Genomic DNA, 15,426 nt, shown 5'->3' on the forward strand with positions numbered 1-15,426 from the left:
AATATGTAATTATTTTATTTCTCTACATATTTTCTTTGTAACATTTTATTTCTTGAACTCACTAATTATGATTATTGTTAATGTATTAATAATAATAATAATAATAATAATAATAATAATAATAATAATAATAATAATAATAATGTATAAATATGTATAGTTTCAGTTAATACAAGTCTACGTGAAGGTGAAATTGTAAAGCAGAGTGACCGGATGTTGTTGATGCTGGTGTGTAACCTGACGGTACCGGAGCAGCTGAGCACCGAGCAGAGAAACATCCTCCGGACCTCGGGGCTCCGTCTCTCAGCTTAAATAATACAGAATAATAATGTCCGGCTTCCCGGCGCTTCCTTCTCTGAGGTGACCGAGGTGGGAGCAGCAGCAGCCGGGATGGCGCTGGTCACCGTGCAGCGGTCACCGACACCGAGCACCACCTCCAGCCCCTGCGTGTCCGTAAGTGTTTCCGAGAACCGGAGAACCGCCGGTCTGACATTATTTCTGTTTTCGGCTGAGCTCCGCTTGTGTGTGAGCGTCAGCCCGGTTCCAGGGCTCCGGTGAACGGGGCGGCTAACGCTGCTGCTAGCATCACAGTGTAACCTGAATATATCCCCTCACTGGGTCTGCTCTCACTTAATCAGTCTTGTGGAAAGTTGAAGTTACCCCAAAGTTAGCCAGGTAGAGCTAACAGCTGTAGTTAATGTCTGCTCACTCACTTCCTCCCTGGAAACCTGGACTAACTTTGCCATTGAAAACCGCTGCTTGAATTATCAGTGAAAGCCTTTAATGTGTGTGTCATTGGTTTAGTCGTGTTAGCATCACTAGTGGTCAGTGGAGTGGCAGCGGAGGCAGTGGAAAGCAGGTTAGTGGGACAGGCCTGTCAGGGCCTGTCGGACGCAGTGGGTCACTCCTCTTATCCCCCATGACACTTTGAGGCTTCCCATGTCTGCTCTCAGGCTCCTGACCCACTCAGACAGGGCTGGTGGTGGTGTGGCTGCCACAGATAAGACCTGTGCTGCAACCATGATACTTTCACCCATGACTGGACGATAGAAGACACATCTCATGGCGGAAGACTGTGACCGGATCAGTCCTCTGTGTCTCTTTGCAGAGACTGACTGTGTTTCTAGGTATCAAGGCCCAGCCTGATGGAGGGATGGTCGACAAATGTCCAAAATCATACGATCCCTTAGAGCAGTTGGGGAAAGACCTGAAGAGAAGAACATGAATGAATTCCTTTACATGAAACTGTATAGTTCAGAGCTTTTATGTGATTGTGGCCTTTGGTGACATTTAAACACATCTCCATCAAAATCTCACCAGCGCACACGAGTTTCGATTTAAGCTGAACTCATAACTCTGAGACGCAGCGATGAGGCAGTGTGAGGATCCCATGCTGAGGTAACCAGCTGCTTGTCACGAGACCCGAGATCCTGATGGGAAGCAGCAATGTGAGCCGCTCTTGTGAGATGTGTCTTGCTGAGAGAGAGGATGGGGGGGGGGGGGGTGCAGAAACCTGGGAGAGGGACAGAGGGACAGAGAGACGGAGCAGTGTGTTGTGGAGGACAGAGCTGGGAACGAAAAGAAAGACTCATGAGAGGCACAGCTGGAATCCCATAGCTACTGGAGAATATCATTCTTTTTACAGTATGCTGCCCCCCCCCCCCAAGCATTTTATCAGCATTTTTCTCAAATTAATCACAGATCATTGACCCATTGATTAATGCAGCTAGCATCATTTGCCCTCCAGCACAGCGGGGAATGGGACACCCTACTGTGGTGCTGTACAGTAATCTGCCTAGCAGCACACCAGATCCCCTGTTCTCATTGGCTTCAAGACCACTCCCTACACATCCATGTGGTGGCATGGTAACCATGATGATCAGCCTGTACATTGTACCCTGACCATGAGCAGGCTTATTATGGTACGTTGTCCACATATTGGAAGAATAATGCACATCACATCAGCAGTGTGTGTGAGTGCTCTGCAGAGGTGTAATAGTATCACACACACGCCTTTAAAATCTGCTGAGCTAGGCATTTTATTTGCAGGTGCGTGTGCAGGGAAGGTTTGAGTCTGTGCATGGACTCCTATTTCTTCTGTGTCACCACATTTTGTGTTGACGGCCAGCTGTTGGGCCGATGATGCAGAGAGCTCCTTCGAGCAAGCTGCCTCTCTGAGCCTAATCACATCTGTGGTGACATACGCAGGAAGAGATGAACTCTATCCCTCCTCCTCCTCCTCCTCCACCTCCTCCCCCTCCAGCCTCCTCCTGACCCACTGCATCCAGCTCGCAGCCTAATCTTCCTCATCTACCTTCATCATTTATCATATTTAATCAGCACCAGCATCAGGATCCTAATTGTTGTTTATTATAATTAGTCCTGTGTCTTTGCATGTGCGTGTGGGTCTTTACATACAGTGATGTGTCTGTGGTTTTGTGTGTGTGTGTGTGTGTGTATTGCCCAGGCTTGACAGATTGATGCCAAAGAGAAAGTTCCCAGAGTTTTGCGAGGGATTACCGAAACAGGCCGGGATTAAAAATGTCTGTGTGGTGGACTGTGCTGGTTGCAGTGGTGGGGGGAGGATGATGATTGCATTTTGGGGGGGAAAAGGGAGTCAGGGCGGGGAGGGCACGGACACGCAGTCTATTTCAGCCTTATCCCCAGTCCCTGCTCTGAGCCTCAGTGAAAACACTGTGCGGGCCCTGCCTTGTGACTGAAGTCACAGATGAAAGTGTATCCGCCAATGCAGCTCTCCTGTAATGCAAGGTTAATTGACTCTGACTCAGCCTGTGAGGCAAACAGCCAGTGGGCCACCCAAGTCTCTGTGGTCAGTGTGGTCAGTGTGGTCAGTGTGTTCTTCCTGAAATGCTAGGTTCTGATGTGAAGTGACGCAGGTTTGGAATATTAATTTCCATTTTCTTTTCTAATCCTGTCTCTGTAGGAATCGGGCAGTGGTGAGGATGACCGCCGCTCTCAGCCCAGGAGGTGAGACCACTTCCTGTTTTGTCACAGTTCCAGTTTCCTGGAATATCTGTTCTTTAACACACACTTCTATTCAGCAGCATCTCTAGAAATTGTAAGTTTAGAGTCAGGCCACTAGGGGGCGGCTGTACATCACATTTACAGTGTTTCCTCAATTACTTACTACATTAATGTTCATAAAACATTAATTCAGTAGCTTTAATTTGATACAGAGCAGAAAAACTATTAAATTGATCTGTAAAAAATCAATTCATGTGTCAAAATGATAAAAAAAAAAATTTAAAAAAAAGGAAATTCCCCCATCTTTCCTTTAAACATAACTGTAACAAGTAAAAGGGTTTGTTTCTGATTCCGACATCATCGATAAATGTGATTGTCAGTTTGTGTGAAGAGAAACAGAGATGAGCAAATACACACGCGCGCGCACACACACACACACAGACAGGGTGCAGCAAAGGACCTTGCTGAGTGACCTCTAATGTGCTCCTACAGACAGGAAGTTCTTCCTGCAGATTATGATGCAATGCAATTTTTTTCAAAAAGCGACACCCCGTTTACCCATGAACATAAATATGAATTCTGCAGGTTTTTATAAAGACCAGTTCTACGTGTGAGTGATTAGAAAAGAGCAGAGGAGCAGAGTCTCTTGTTTACCAACACTGAGTAATGCGCCTGGATACAGTGGCGCTGCTAAGAGGGGGCACCGAACACAGTAAAAGCTAAAATCATCAAGATGTTTGCATGCTATTACAGATTTAAATACACAACAGAACCACACAAATCCAACTGAAATGACCAATCGCTTGGCAGGAAATGACCTAAATCAATACTTTTTTGTTTATGTCTGCGGCAAAGGAAGTCCTTTACTCCTAAAGTGTTCCCGACAGTGGGAGAAAAGAGGCACAGTGCCAGTGTACAGTATGAGACAAATAATGTGTATTTTGAACTTTTGTGTATGTAGACCCATTCTTGTAGACTCATAAATTAAAGATATCACTACGTAAAGGCCAAAATATAAGTATGTAATTTTCTCCGAATCCCATTTTTTTGTGAAGGACTGTTACCCACATTTTGACAGTGGTATTGTTACTTTTATTTAAGTAAAGGATCTAAATGATAATTTATCCCATACTTATTAAAACATTTAAATTAATTTAATAAAGGCAAATATTTCAATACAACTAATCAATCTCAAATATTAACTAATTCATAAATATGTGCTTTTGATGATTGTGCCTGGTAACTGTAACTGGTATCCTGAGTAGTTTTTGATGCCGTAAACACTGAGGTTACAGTTGGGGTTGATTTGCATGATTCTCCATTATACGCTGAGTAGATGATTAACTTTTGCCGTATGAGTGAACCTTCATAAAAGACGAGGACGTCACTGCTGTTCCTTTTGTTATGATGACTCAGGTGGCTTTGTTATTGTGCTGGGCTGAATACTGAGCCAAAGAATTGAAACACATAGACTTTATGTTTGTGTGGGTGTGTGTTTGACTTTTTATGATTTTATGATTTTATGATAACCAGTTATATTGGCCCTCTCAGAGTCTATATCACTTTCGATATTATTAAATGTTATTCCCACACTACAGTCCGTCTGTGGGGACATTAACAATCATTAAATAGGGAGTGGAAAATCAAACCCAAACAGTCTTTCCGTCTCTACTGCACTTTGTAAAGGAGCTTTTGTCGACTAATCGAAACTTTGAAGTGCAATCTTAATTGTTGGGCTTTGTTTTTTTGTTTTTTTTGGTTAAGCTGTTGATGTATGTTATGAATAATGACTAATATTTTGACGTTACTATTTGTTGTTACTGGTGGAGTTGTATCATGTAATGAGCCACTACCTTTGAGGCCACTGGTCTGAGTGATGCTGCTGTTCTGTCAGGAGCATAGACTGTATACAAAGATAGATGACATGACTGCTGCCCTTAAGTGAAAGTGTCTCATATACTGCTGTTAATTATGCTTACAAAGACACAAGATTGCTGCTTCATATATCCTGCATCCCTTTGCAGCATAGGTTGTGCACGTCCTCTTAAATGACCTGATGCGAGATGCAAGATGCAACACCCACATAAAGGCAGTAGTGAGTCCTTGACAGGGCCAGTGGTTCTGTCATCAGCGACAGAAATGGCAGAGAGTTTTAATAAAAAAGCTGTGTGACCCGTTCCAGAATTACCCACATTTGTATGATGTGCCATTGCCACTGCACAGTGACAAATGTGCTTGTCAAAACAGCTGGCGAGAGATTAGTTCCATTTTACAAGTGGATGTGGAAACCTCCTAATGGATACAAGTGTGAGACCATTTTTGTGCTCTACAATCTGTAGTCTGAGTTCTTTGGGCGTGCCTTCTACTAGAATCCTCCACAGGCATAGTACTGAAGCAAGTAAGAGAACAATAACATTCACGACGCAGCCGTTGGCCTTAACAGCAGGTATAAAAAAGATAAAAGAGCTGCTCAACCATGGTTGTCTCAACTTTGAAGCTGAGTTCCTCTCCATGAGAGGGAGTATGACTTTGTCACTTTGTGCATCACTTTCTTTTTTTTTTATTTGGCCAAATCTGAGAAATCTCTCAGCTTTCATTCATGCATGTCTTGCACCACATGAGCCCAGCGAGACCTTGCCTGGCAAAATGAAATACTGTACATCTGGGAAAGAGAAAAGTTGATCAGGCTCTTACTGGTCTGCAGTCATTATAGGAGGGTCAAAGTCTTTACTCCTGAGATCATTCACACAGCAGGGTGCCGTGCACTAACTGTCAAGTGTGAGAGTTTAGGGTTGTGTACACATGCATTCGCTAACAAAGCTGAAATATTAGCAGCTGCTTCTTTAACTAAAAACATCTACAACAAACTCAATGCCACATAGTCAGTGCAAGCAGGACATGTCACTGTCACATACTCATGAGGTAACACCAAAGTCATATTTGTCCATTTTGGTTCCATTTCTAATTTCACAAAAACAACTATGTTTCTTCAAGCAGTGATTTAGCTCACAAGGAATTAGGTGCAAATGTCACTCAAACATATATGTCAACACTCTAGAGCAGGGGTCTTCAACGTTTTTCAGGCCAAGGACCCCCAAACTGATGGAGAGATCCTACTAGAGATTCTACTATATATATTGTAAAAAATTGTCTTTTATATTAAACTGGGCCTAGTGCCATGTAGAAACATAGCTACCCTGTTATTGTGCATTCAATACTAAGCTATTCAAATAATACACAGGTTCATATATTCATGTTTTTATTATTGTGTGTCGCTGAATGAAAGATAACTTCTGCCTCCATTTATCCGTTCGCTACAATATGTTGGATTCATGTTAATGTGTATTTAAATACATTTAAATTTGTGAAAAAAAAATGGGTTGAAAAAAAAAAAAATTTAATTAAAAAAATATAGAAAATTGTCTAATCAACCAAAAATTTCACGGACCCCCTGTTGAAGACCTCTGCTCTAGAGACATGTACTACGAAGCAGGAATTGTGGTTGTCAAGGTAACTTAAGGTTTTTCAGTCCTACATAGTTGGTTCACTTCTTACCAGGTACATAAATTAACATGAAACTTATGCTGAACCGCTGATCTGCTTCAGGGCAGGTTAAGTTCAAGAAAACCAGGCAACGGCCAAACTACCGACCAATCAGATCCCTTGAAAATGATCAAGTCATCTACTATATCTACAGGATCCTAACAGGGACAGAAATGTCAGCAGATATCTTTATAGATGAGGGGAATCATTTTTCTGTTGCTTATTTTTCATGTGTCCACTCTGGTTTTAAAACTCTCCCTCTAAAAAATAGAGGGAGAGTTTATCACAATAAATAAATACATCGTAACTCTTATATATTTATTTTAATTTATTAAAAAGAGTTATTACTTTCTCCATGGCAGATATCAGCATTTCTTCTCATGTCATATGAAGAACTTGTCACTCATAATGAACAACTCTGCTACTGTCACATGAATGCGCTCGTAGCTACAGGAGACAGGCGTGTAGTTAAACTATGGATGTTATCTGTTTTTTTTATTCAACGCACCAGGAAACAGACAAACAGGTTTCAAATCATGACCTCATTGATGAAGGTAATAACCCATACAAACAATGTAATAAAAAATATCAGTGTATGATTGGTCCAAGATGAGTCAGCTGCCTCATGTTGAGCATCTATACTGCATGAAACTTGAAACATGCCAGAAGAGATTTGGGTCAGACATATTTGATCACTGAACGTGGTGACATCACTCCTACAAGCCTTTAACACACCCCAATAGAGCTGAGATGGACATGTGGTCCCAATTATCTGTTAGGTAATACAACAAAGCACACACACACTGACATACAGAGCTTATTCCCTATATGCCTAACGTCATTACAATCCTGTTTTACCATTTGGCTCAGTTACCTCAACATTTGCTCAGCATTCACACACACACACACACACACACACACACACACACACACACACACACACACACACACACACACACAGAAGGTGCAGCAAAGGGCCTTGCTGAGTGACCTCTAATGTGTGTTACATAAGGGCTGGGGTCCACTTGAGTCCTCCCCACCCTACATATGGATTCAAGTAGCAGTGGAGCAATATAATCAAATACTTTCACTCTGTCTTTATATCCCTCTCTTTTTATTTGTCCCTTTTCTCTCAAATATTAGTAGTCTCCTCACCGATTCATACACTGGATCGCTCCCTTATTGTCTTTCTGTGGCAACATCTCTATTACACAGATCCACACAAACAGCTGTCTGTTGCAGCTGCACCAAACCAATTATGTCTAATGTTACACGCCGCTGCCTCAGGACTGACACCGTCAAGGGCAGTTTTAGAAAAACATTTTCCCTAGCCAGAGTTATAAAACCAACATTTCATGGTTTTGTTGTGAAACCTTTGAAATGGTCAAAGTGACTGATGAGCAGTTTTGTTCTGCTATGGTTTTTTCATGAAAGAGGTGAGTCCTACCTCACTTATAACTGTCTGCAGGCCGATCAGCTGACATGACACAGCTGTTAAAGGTCGCAAGGTCACTAGATTGAAACTTAATCTTAATGTGGTGAAATTTGTTTTTGATATCTGCCACTACAACATGAGTAATCAGTGCACCAGAGTATCTTGGGTGGGTTGGATGCTGTGAAAGGGCAAAGACGAGGCCTAAAGAGGAACATGAATAACAAATAAATTGATGGAACAAGAGGAGAATCAAAAAGTATAAACAAGGAGAACTTTCTCTGTGAGAAAGCAAGAAACATGTCGGCTATGAGCATTATTACCTCTCAGTATTGAAAGGTGGTCATGCTGCAAAACACTGACTATATTTACATGGACACCAATAATCTAATTATTGACCTTAATTTTGAGTAACATCCAATTATGATGTTTACATGAGTTGCTAATATAATTTTACATTCATTCTCTCTTTATATATGTTATAGCATAGTGTGATCGTGACGTCAAGCAATTAACTGCCATATATGTTTATGTTGATTGAGACATATACATGTCTACTTAATGTGATTAAGCAATACCGCCCTAGCATTAATTCATTATTTCTTTATGGGTTATTTGGTAATTATCAAGTATGGGTTAAGGTCATCTGTTTACATGGCAGTGTCTTATTCAGACTATTGTCTTAATCGGGTTTAATGTAATATTATAATATTCCGGTCTATGTAAACGTAATCAGTGTATTGTTAAAGCACACATTTCATGGTCCATCTGAAATGTCAGTGACAGTCACTGTTTAAGTGGTTTTCACTGTTTGGTTTGCATTTTATTTATCGGCCTGTATCATGTATTGTACCTACTGTAGTCCAACAAGGCGATGGAAGAGAAAATCCTGTGTCAACAAGAGTGTCAATTTACCCTCCCTGAATTTGTTTTTCCATTTTCCTTACTGTACAGCAATTCCTTTTACATAACACGATACAGATTGTGGTATTGTTTGAAAAATGAGTAATTAGATTTTCTTCATATTATTTTAATAGCTTGAAGAATTTATTTGCGTGACAAGAGGCACTAGTGAAAATGTGGATCTGTGTGAGAAGATGGTATGAAACCTTACTTAACAACAGCAGACGACCTAATACACTCCACTGACTGTGGTTCGCTCTACAAGTCTCTTCGTGCACTTCTGAATATCCCTGTTATAGCATGGACTACCAGCTTCGACCCAGATGCACACCAGCAGAACAGGTTCATCAGACTAAGCACTAACTGGGTCCTGCTGTTACAACAAGAAAGAAAGGCTGCAGAAACAAACATCAAGCTGAGGGCAAACTGTGTGAGAACCAGCTCATCATGTGCAGACCTGTCTCTTAAGGTTTTTGGGCTGTTCCTCTGTCATTTACTACCAGCACCAGATACTCCACCTGCCTTCAGCCTTCCTATATTCACTGTTTAACACGGAGTACTCCCTGTCCTAGATGAGCGACTACAAGTGCATACAGTTTATATCACTGTTATAAGACTAAAAAGATACATTGAATATGGGGCACAATGTTCTACATGCTGCACAAAGAGTATTATGTATCTCGTATTACAAACTTAAAATGCCAAGCATTTAATAATTATCTACATTCATTCTCTTGATTCTGTGGTATGAACAGTAAATATACTGTATCAATAGATGAATATGTCAATGTCAATGAAATGTGGAACATAAAGAGGCACCTCAAAATATAAATGTCAACATTGCAACATACAGTATATGCAAGTATTCAGACCCCTTCAGATTTTCACATTTATTATGTTGCAGCCTTATGGCATTATCAATCTACAATTCATACTCCATAATGACAATTTTTTTTTTTTTTGTGCAAATCAATTAAAAGTTAAACACTAGTAATAAAAGTATTCAAACCGTATAGTCTGTATATAGTTGAAACAGCTTAGGCAGTGATTACAGCCTCAAGTTCTCTTGGATGTGATGACACAATAAGCTTAGCAGACCTGGATTTGAGGATTTTCTGCTGTTCTTCTATTGAGATCCTTCAAGCTCCGTCAACTTGAATGGGGACTAACAGTAAAGGGCCATTTTCAAGACTCTCCAGAGATGATCGATTGGGTTCAATTCAGGGCTATGGCAGGGCTACTCAAGGACATTCACAGATTTGTCCCTAAGCTACTCTTGACTTTTACTTTGGGTGATGAATTGTGCCTTTAAACTGTAAACCTGATGCCTAAAATTGAGGCAAACGGATCAACCATGTTTCATTAGACCAGATAATCTGGTTTTTCACAGTCAGAGTCCTTTAGGTGCTTTTTGCAAACTCCAAGCAGACTTTCATCTGTCTTTCACTTCCATCTGGCCAATTCTGTCACGAAGCCCAGACCGTTAGAGTGCTGCAGTGATGTTTTCTCCCATTTTCACACAGGATTCCTGGTGCTCAAGACAGAGCGACTGTTAGACTCTTGGTCACCTCTCTTACAAACGCCCTTTCTCCACTGCTCAGTTTGGCTGAATGGCCAGCTCTACGAAGAGTCCTTGTTGTTCCCTTTTGAGAATTATGGGGCCCACTGTGGATATTGGGATCCTTCAAAACAGCAGATTCTTTGTAGCCATCTCCACTTCTGTGTCTTGACAAAACCCTTTCTCTTAACTCAGGTCTTTCCTTTGACCTCATGACTTGGTTTTATGGCAAATATTGAAAGGGTGAAGGGATGTGAATGCTTTCTGAATGCACTGTTTTTTTTTTTACTCCATACTATCAAATAATGTAAGATTCCTAGATGCTGTGTGTGTTTGGTTACTGTACAAAGGCTACTTATACTAACAGATTTGTCTTTGTCTTATATGGCAGTTACCAGGCATCTGTGTTTCTCCAAGGTTAAGTGCTCCTATCTCAGCTCAGTGGGTTGAGCACTCGGCAAACATTTGAACTAAAGGCGTTGTGGTCCAGGCTGTTCTTTTCTTTGTTTATTTAATCCTGAAAAGTATTCCGTGATTGTTTGGCAGTTTTGACACCAGAAGTTTTTAGCTACTTCTATAAGTCCACCACACTCAGAAGTGTTTGGCATTTTTAAATGTAAGACGACTGTTTGTTTGAAAGATACATTAAATGCACTGACTGTGCAGGCAGCCGGATAGTGGGCTCACTCTAGCATGACTACCATTTACACACAAACATGCACACTCTTTAAAATATACACAGCTCCCTGACTAGAACATCGCTGACTTGAATATTTTCTGCCCGTTCCCATTGAGTGACAGATGAAGACGTGCAGTGGAAGGAGATTGTGCAACAGTGTCCAGCGCTCAGCCAAACACCACAACAGACTCTCATGTTACCAGCCCACAGAAAACATAAATTCCCTCTGAATGTTGGTAAATTAGATGAGACTAAACGGAACCACATGACTAAGCAGTGGAGCAGCTGCGCGCAGGTCGACTTTGTAGTTCCAGTTGCTGGCAGAGTTCACAGGCTTGTGATCTGTCTTGTGATGCAGGATTTGTCGTTGGAGAAGGTGAGATGAAGAAGAGTTAAGTGTGACGGCAGAGGGGTAGAGTTGTTATTGGTCCATATGTGATATAATTCTCTCAGCAGAACACATGTGGGGTCTAGTGTTAAAATAATGCACAGTCACCTTGTCCTGTTCACAGTATCCAGCTAAGAAAGAAAAGTATCCTGATATAGCATAACATTTATTTTTAAGGAAAATATACAGAATACATCTTAAAATGCATTTAAAACATTTATAGTGTTGTTGGATTCGCTGAATCATCTGTGTACAATTCTTGTGTAATGTTACTGTATGTTTACTCATGTAAAATTAGCAATGCTTGGATTGTTTTTGTGAGGACATGTTAGCAGAAGAAAATGATTATCGTGTGAAGCATTCATATGTTCCCTTTGTCCCTGTCTTGCATTTTAGTAATGAAAAGAACAAAAAAGATTTTTTGCTTTAGAATTTATTGTTGAATCTTTAAATGTGTGTCATCCCAGCTAAAGTAACAGTTTTTGATTATATTAAAATGTTAAAGATTACATCTTTGCTAAATCTCTTCAGATTTTTTACTAGTATCATAGTTTTGTGGCACTTTCAGCATCTTCCCATACATATGCTGCTTTAATACCAAACTGATATATTGACCAATATTAGCTTATAGCAACTCTACTGTGTATATGTCAGCCAATAAGTATAAGAAACTAAAGCACGGATATCAACATATGTATGAGCTCATTTAGGAACAGTCACCATCACATAGATCAAGGAGGCAGTGGAATGTGTGCTTATCAATGTGTGTCTTTGGGCTATGTAAATGCAAAACAACTCTTGTCAATCACTACATTTGACTTAGTTAAGATACATTAGCTAGAAGTTATTACTCTGATCCATTGTCAGCCAAGGCCGTCATACGCTATTGTAAGTCGAGGATCAGTCGGGTTTTCCTCAGTCCCACAGTTCAGAGTGTTTTCATAGACGTTGAACACAAGCATACTGTTCAGATTACACTGGGCGGTTTGTGAACACTCTGAATGTTTGTTGTTGTGTAACAGCATATTTAATAGTGCTCCATTTCTCAGCCAAACCTCCCTATTGATAACAGACCTTACGTTAACAGTGTTATAAAGCTTAGCTGTGCTGCAAAGGGGTCATTTCAGTACAGATATTATAGTTTAGAATTCAGGCCAAGAAGCACAAGCTGGTGTGAAATATAATAATGATGGGGGGGGGGTTGTTTTTCAAATTGTTGTCTGATTACATGAGGCCCCTCATGTTGGCCCACCAGCAGAATATAAAATGTTTATTGGGTTTTAAAATGAGCCAAAACGTTGAGTCCATCTTATAGCATAAAGTATGTTTGCTGATATATACGATATCTACACATTAGCTTTATGTAAAGGGCGATTTCTTCCCCAGACTTTCTTGATAAGTCAGGCTCCTCTTTATCTCCAGTGTACCCAGATACAACAGGCCTGCTGCTGCCGGTGGTGGTGGTGGTGGTGCTGCAGCGTAGTCTGGATATCCTCCGCCTGTTTCTCATTTGCACTTGCTCCTTATGTAACACGGCCACAAGGTTTGTGTGGCGGGGGGAAAGGGTGGAGGGGAGACCAGTGAAGTCTCATTGGCAAGCTCACTGCCAAAAACCAAAAGACCATGTGGGTTCAATTGACTGTTACATTGGTCTAATGAGCACATCCCCTATTGACCTTGTTGAACCAGCTAGGGCACTCATTCATCTGCTAGGCAGCAGTTTATTCTAATGATCAGTGAAGGATCTAGGATTTTTCTAAATATGGGGCCATAATTTATAAATAGGGGCCCATATGTGTCTAACATCCATGCACAATTCCTGATTCAGAAAGGTGCATTTTTTTTACTGTTCGCTCTATAGCTTTGAGCAAGCCACACATTATTCAGTGTTTTCCACAGTATTGGTTCAATCTATGGCGGTAACGGTGGTGCACGTTCAAGGGCACGAAGGTCACTCTCATGTACAACAGATTCCTAGTGTCAGGTACAAAGACTAAAAAAATTGAAGATAAGGTCTTGCGTGATTGAAACGCTGCCGAATGCCACATCTGCAGCTGAAACTACGAGGTCTGACTGTGTTGACGGTAAAAATGTTGTGGACCATAGTGCGAGCACGCGGTAGTGCAAGCGTGCGGTCACGGGATAGAGTGAGTGAGCATTCAGCATATAGCACTGTACACCACAAAGTTAGAGATCGCTTACGTAATTATGAGAAGTGTAAAAAAATTTGGTTCGTTTTGAAACTGTGGCAGGACAAATTAGTATATAGTGGGCCACCACAGTCTGGATAATTGGTGGGATACACTACATCCCTTAATATATTTTGAAAATTAATCCTCAATGTGTACTTCAAAAAACCTTAGAAAATAAAAAAACTCAGGGATAGTTAACTGAAAAATTAAAATCCACTCATTATCCACTCTCCACTATGCCGATGGAGGGGTTGGTGAAGTGTTTGAGTCCACAAAACACTTTTGGAGTCTCTGGAGGTAAACAGTGTTGCAGCCAAATACAATTAAAGTAACTGGTGTCCATGTCTTCAAACATAGAAAAACTAAAACAAAACAACAACCATAAAATGCCTCCATGCTGCTCCTGTGGTGTCACACAATAGTCCATAAGCCCCGCCATTCAAATTCGAAACGGCTTCATTTACCCAATGTTTTAAGCCTAAATGTCCGATGTTATCCTCCTGCCTGGAGCCACGTTCACATTCGTGTTTTTTTTTTAATGTTTTATGTGGTTGCCAGTAACTTCAATATGTATGGTTAGTATCGTTCCTAATTGACTAGTTTATATATAAAGAATACTGACAGGACAGGTGCAGTTGAAGGGCCAGTTAGATTTCAGCTGGGGCCAGTGGCCCCCCTGGCCTCGCCCTCGGATCCGCCCCTGCTACGGAGCATGGTGTACCAGGAATATGCAGCTTTACAGGCAGTGAGTCGACTGATAAGAAGTCCCTGTTATCAGGAAGGAGGAACTAAACGGGGCCGATCACCTTCTGGAGGAAACACCTGCACAGTGCACGGTTTCCAGCTCTTTGCAGACCAGCTGTTCGGCTCCACGCGGGCTGGGCGCTCGTTCCTCCCCATTGGCTCGCCGCTCTTCCCAAAAACACGTGTCTCCAGCTCCTCCCTCCTACGACTCCTCCGGTGAGAGTTTGACCGTGGCCATATGTCTCGTTACTGTACACGGTGAAAGGCCGCTGCAGCAGCCTTCTGTAGCGAGGGCAAGGGTGGAATAATGTTTAGCAAACCTCCCGTGAACTTGTTTTAAAGATGGGACTCTCCCTCGCTGCGTTGGGACACCTCGGGCTGCCCCGCTGTGTTGTCAGGAGCAGGAACACAACGTGCTAGATTTCTCTGCTTCATTCAGCGCAACCGAGTTTGGGTTTGGAAACATCTCGTTTTGCGTCATTTCTCTGCTGTATTGCGACTGCTCGAACCCGAGGGAAGTCCGCGGTTCGCCTCCTTGTCATGCCGGAGCACATGAGTGCGGGAGAGGAGTGAAAAGTTCTCCCCAGGACCAAGAGCACCTGACCGACACCCTCCTCCCTCTGTGCGCTCCTCACCGCCGGCATGACCCTCGGCGCGGTGTCCGGCTCCGGCAGCTCGGCGGCGGTCAGCTTCTGCTCCTGCTGCGGGGCTAAGATGGTGCCGCACTTCAGCGACGACGCGGTGGTGTCAACAAATCAGATCAACCAGCTGTAAGTTTGAAAATACTGGCACGTTGTGGAGAGTCGATACTCAGGCTGGAAAGTTTAAGTTTATGTATGTGTCTCCAGTCACAGTGGAAACCACTACAGCCTCTGATATCACACGATCACATAAAGAGTTAACAGTGATATAATAACTTGGAGTCGTGGATCGTTAGATTGTTAATACTCCAATTTAAATATGGACCAAATCTGATCATATTTTGATTTATTAGGATTAATG

General features: G+C 41.8%; 1 protein-coding gene across 2 annotated transcripts in view; it reads left to right on the forward strand.

Moving 5' to 3' along the window:
• The first annotated feature begins 218 nt into the window (after window positions 1-218).
• ssh2a (slingshot protein phosphatase 2a) overlaps window positions 219-15,426 on the forward strand; it is a 35,163-nt gene continuing 19,955 nt past the window's right edge. Inside the window, exons 1-2 of one of the 2 annotated variants that reach the window (XM_034604451.1) lie at window positions 219-453; window positions 2,945-2,988. In XM_034604451.1, the coding sequence (XP_034460342.1) occupies window positions 391-453; window positions 2,945-2,988 (107 nt within the window). In that variant the 5' untranslated portion in view covers window positions 219-390. Of the gene's footprint in view, window positions 454-2,944; window positions 2,989-14,223; window positions 15,195-15,426 lie in introns of those variants that run through there. The other variant, XM_034604450.1, reaches the window with a different exon arrangement.

The sequence above is a fragment of the Hippoglossus hippoglossus genome, chromosome 13 (genome assembly GCF_009819705.1).
Source record: "Hippoglossus hippoglossus isolate fHipHip1 chromosome 13, fHipHip1.pri, whole genome shotgun sequence".
Classification (NCBI taxonomy): Eukaryota; Metazoa; Chordata; class Actinopteri; order Pleuronectiformes; family Pleuronectidae; genus Hippoglossus; species Hippoglossus hippoglossus.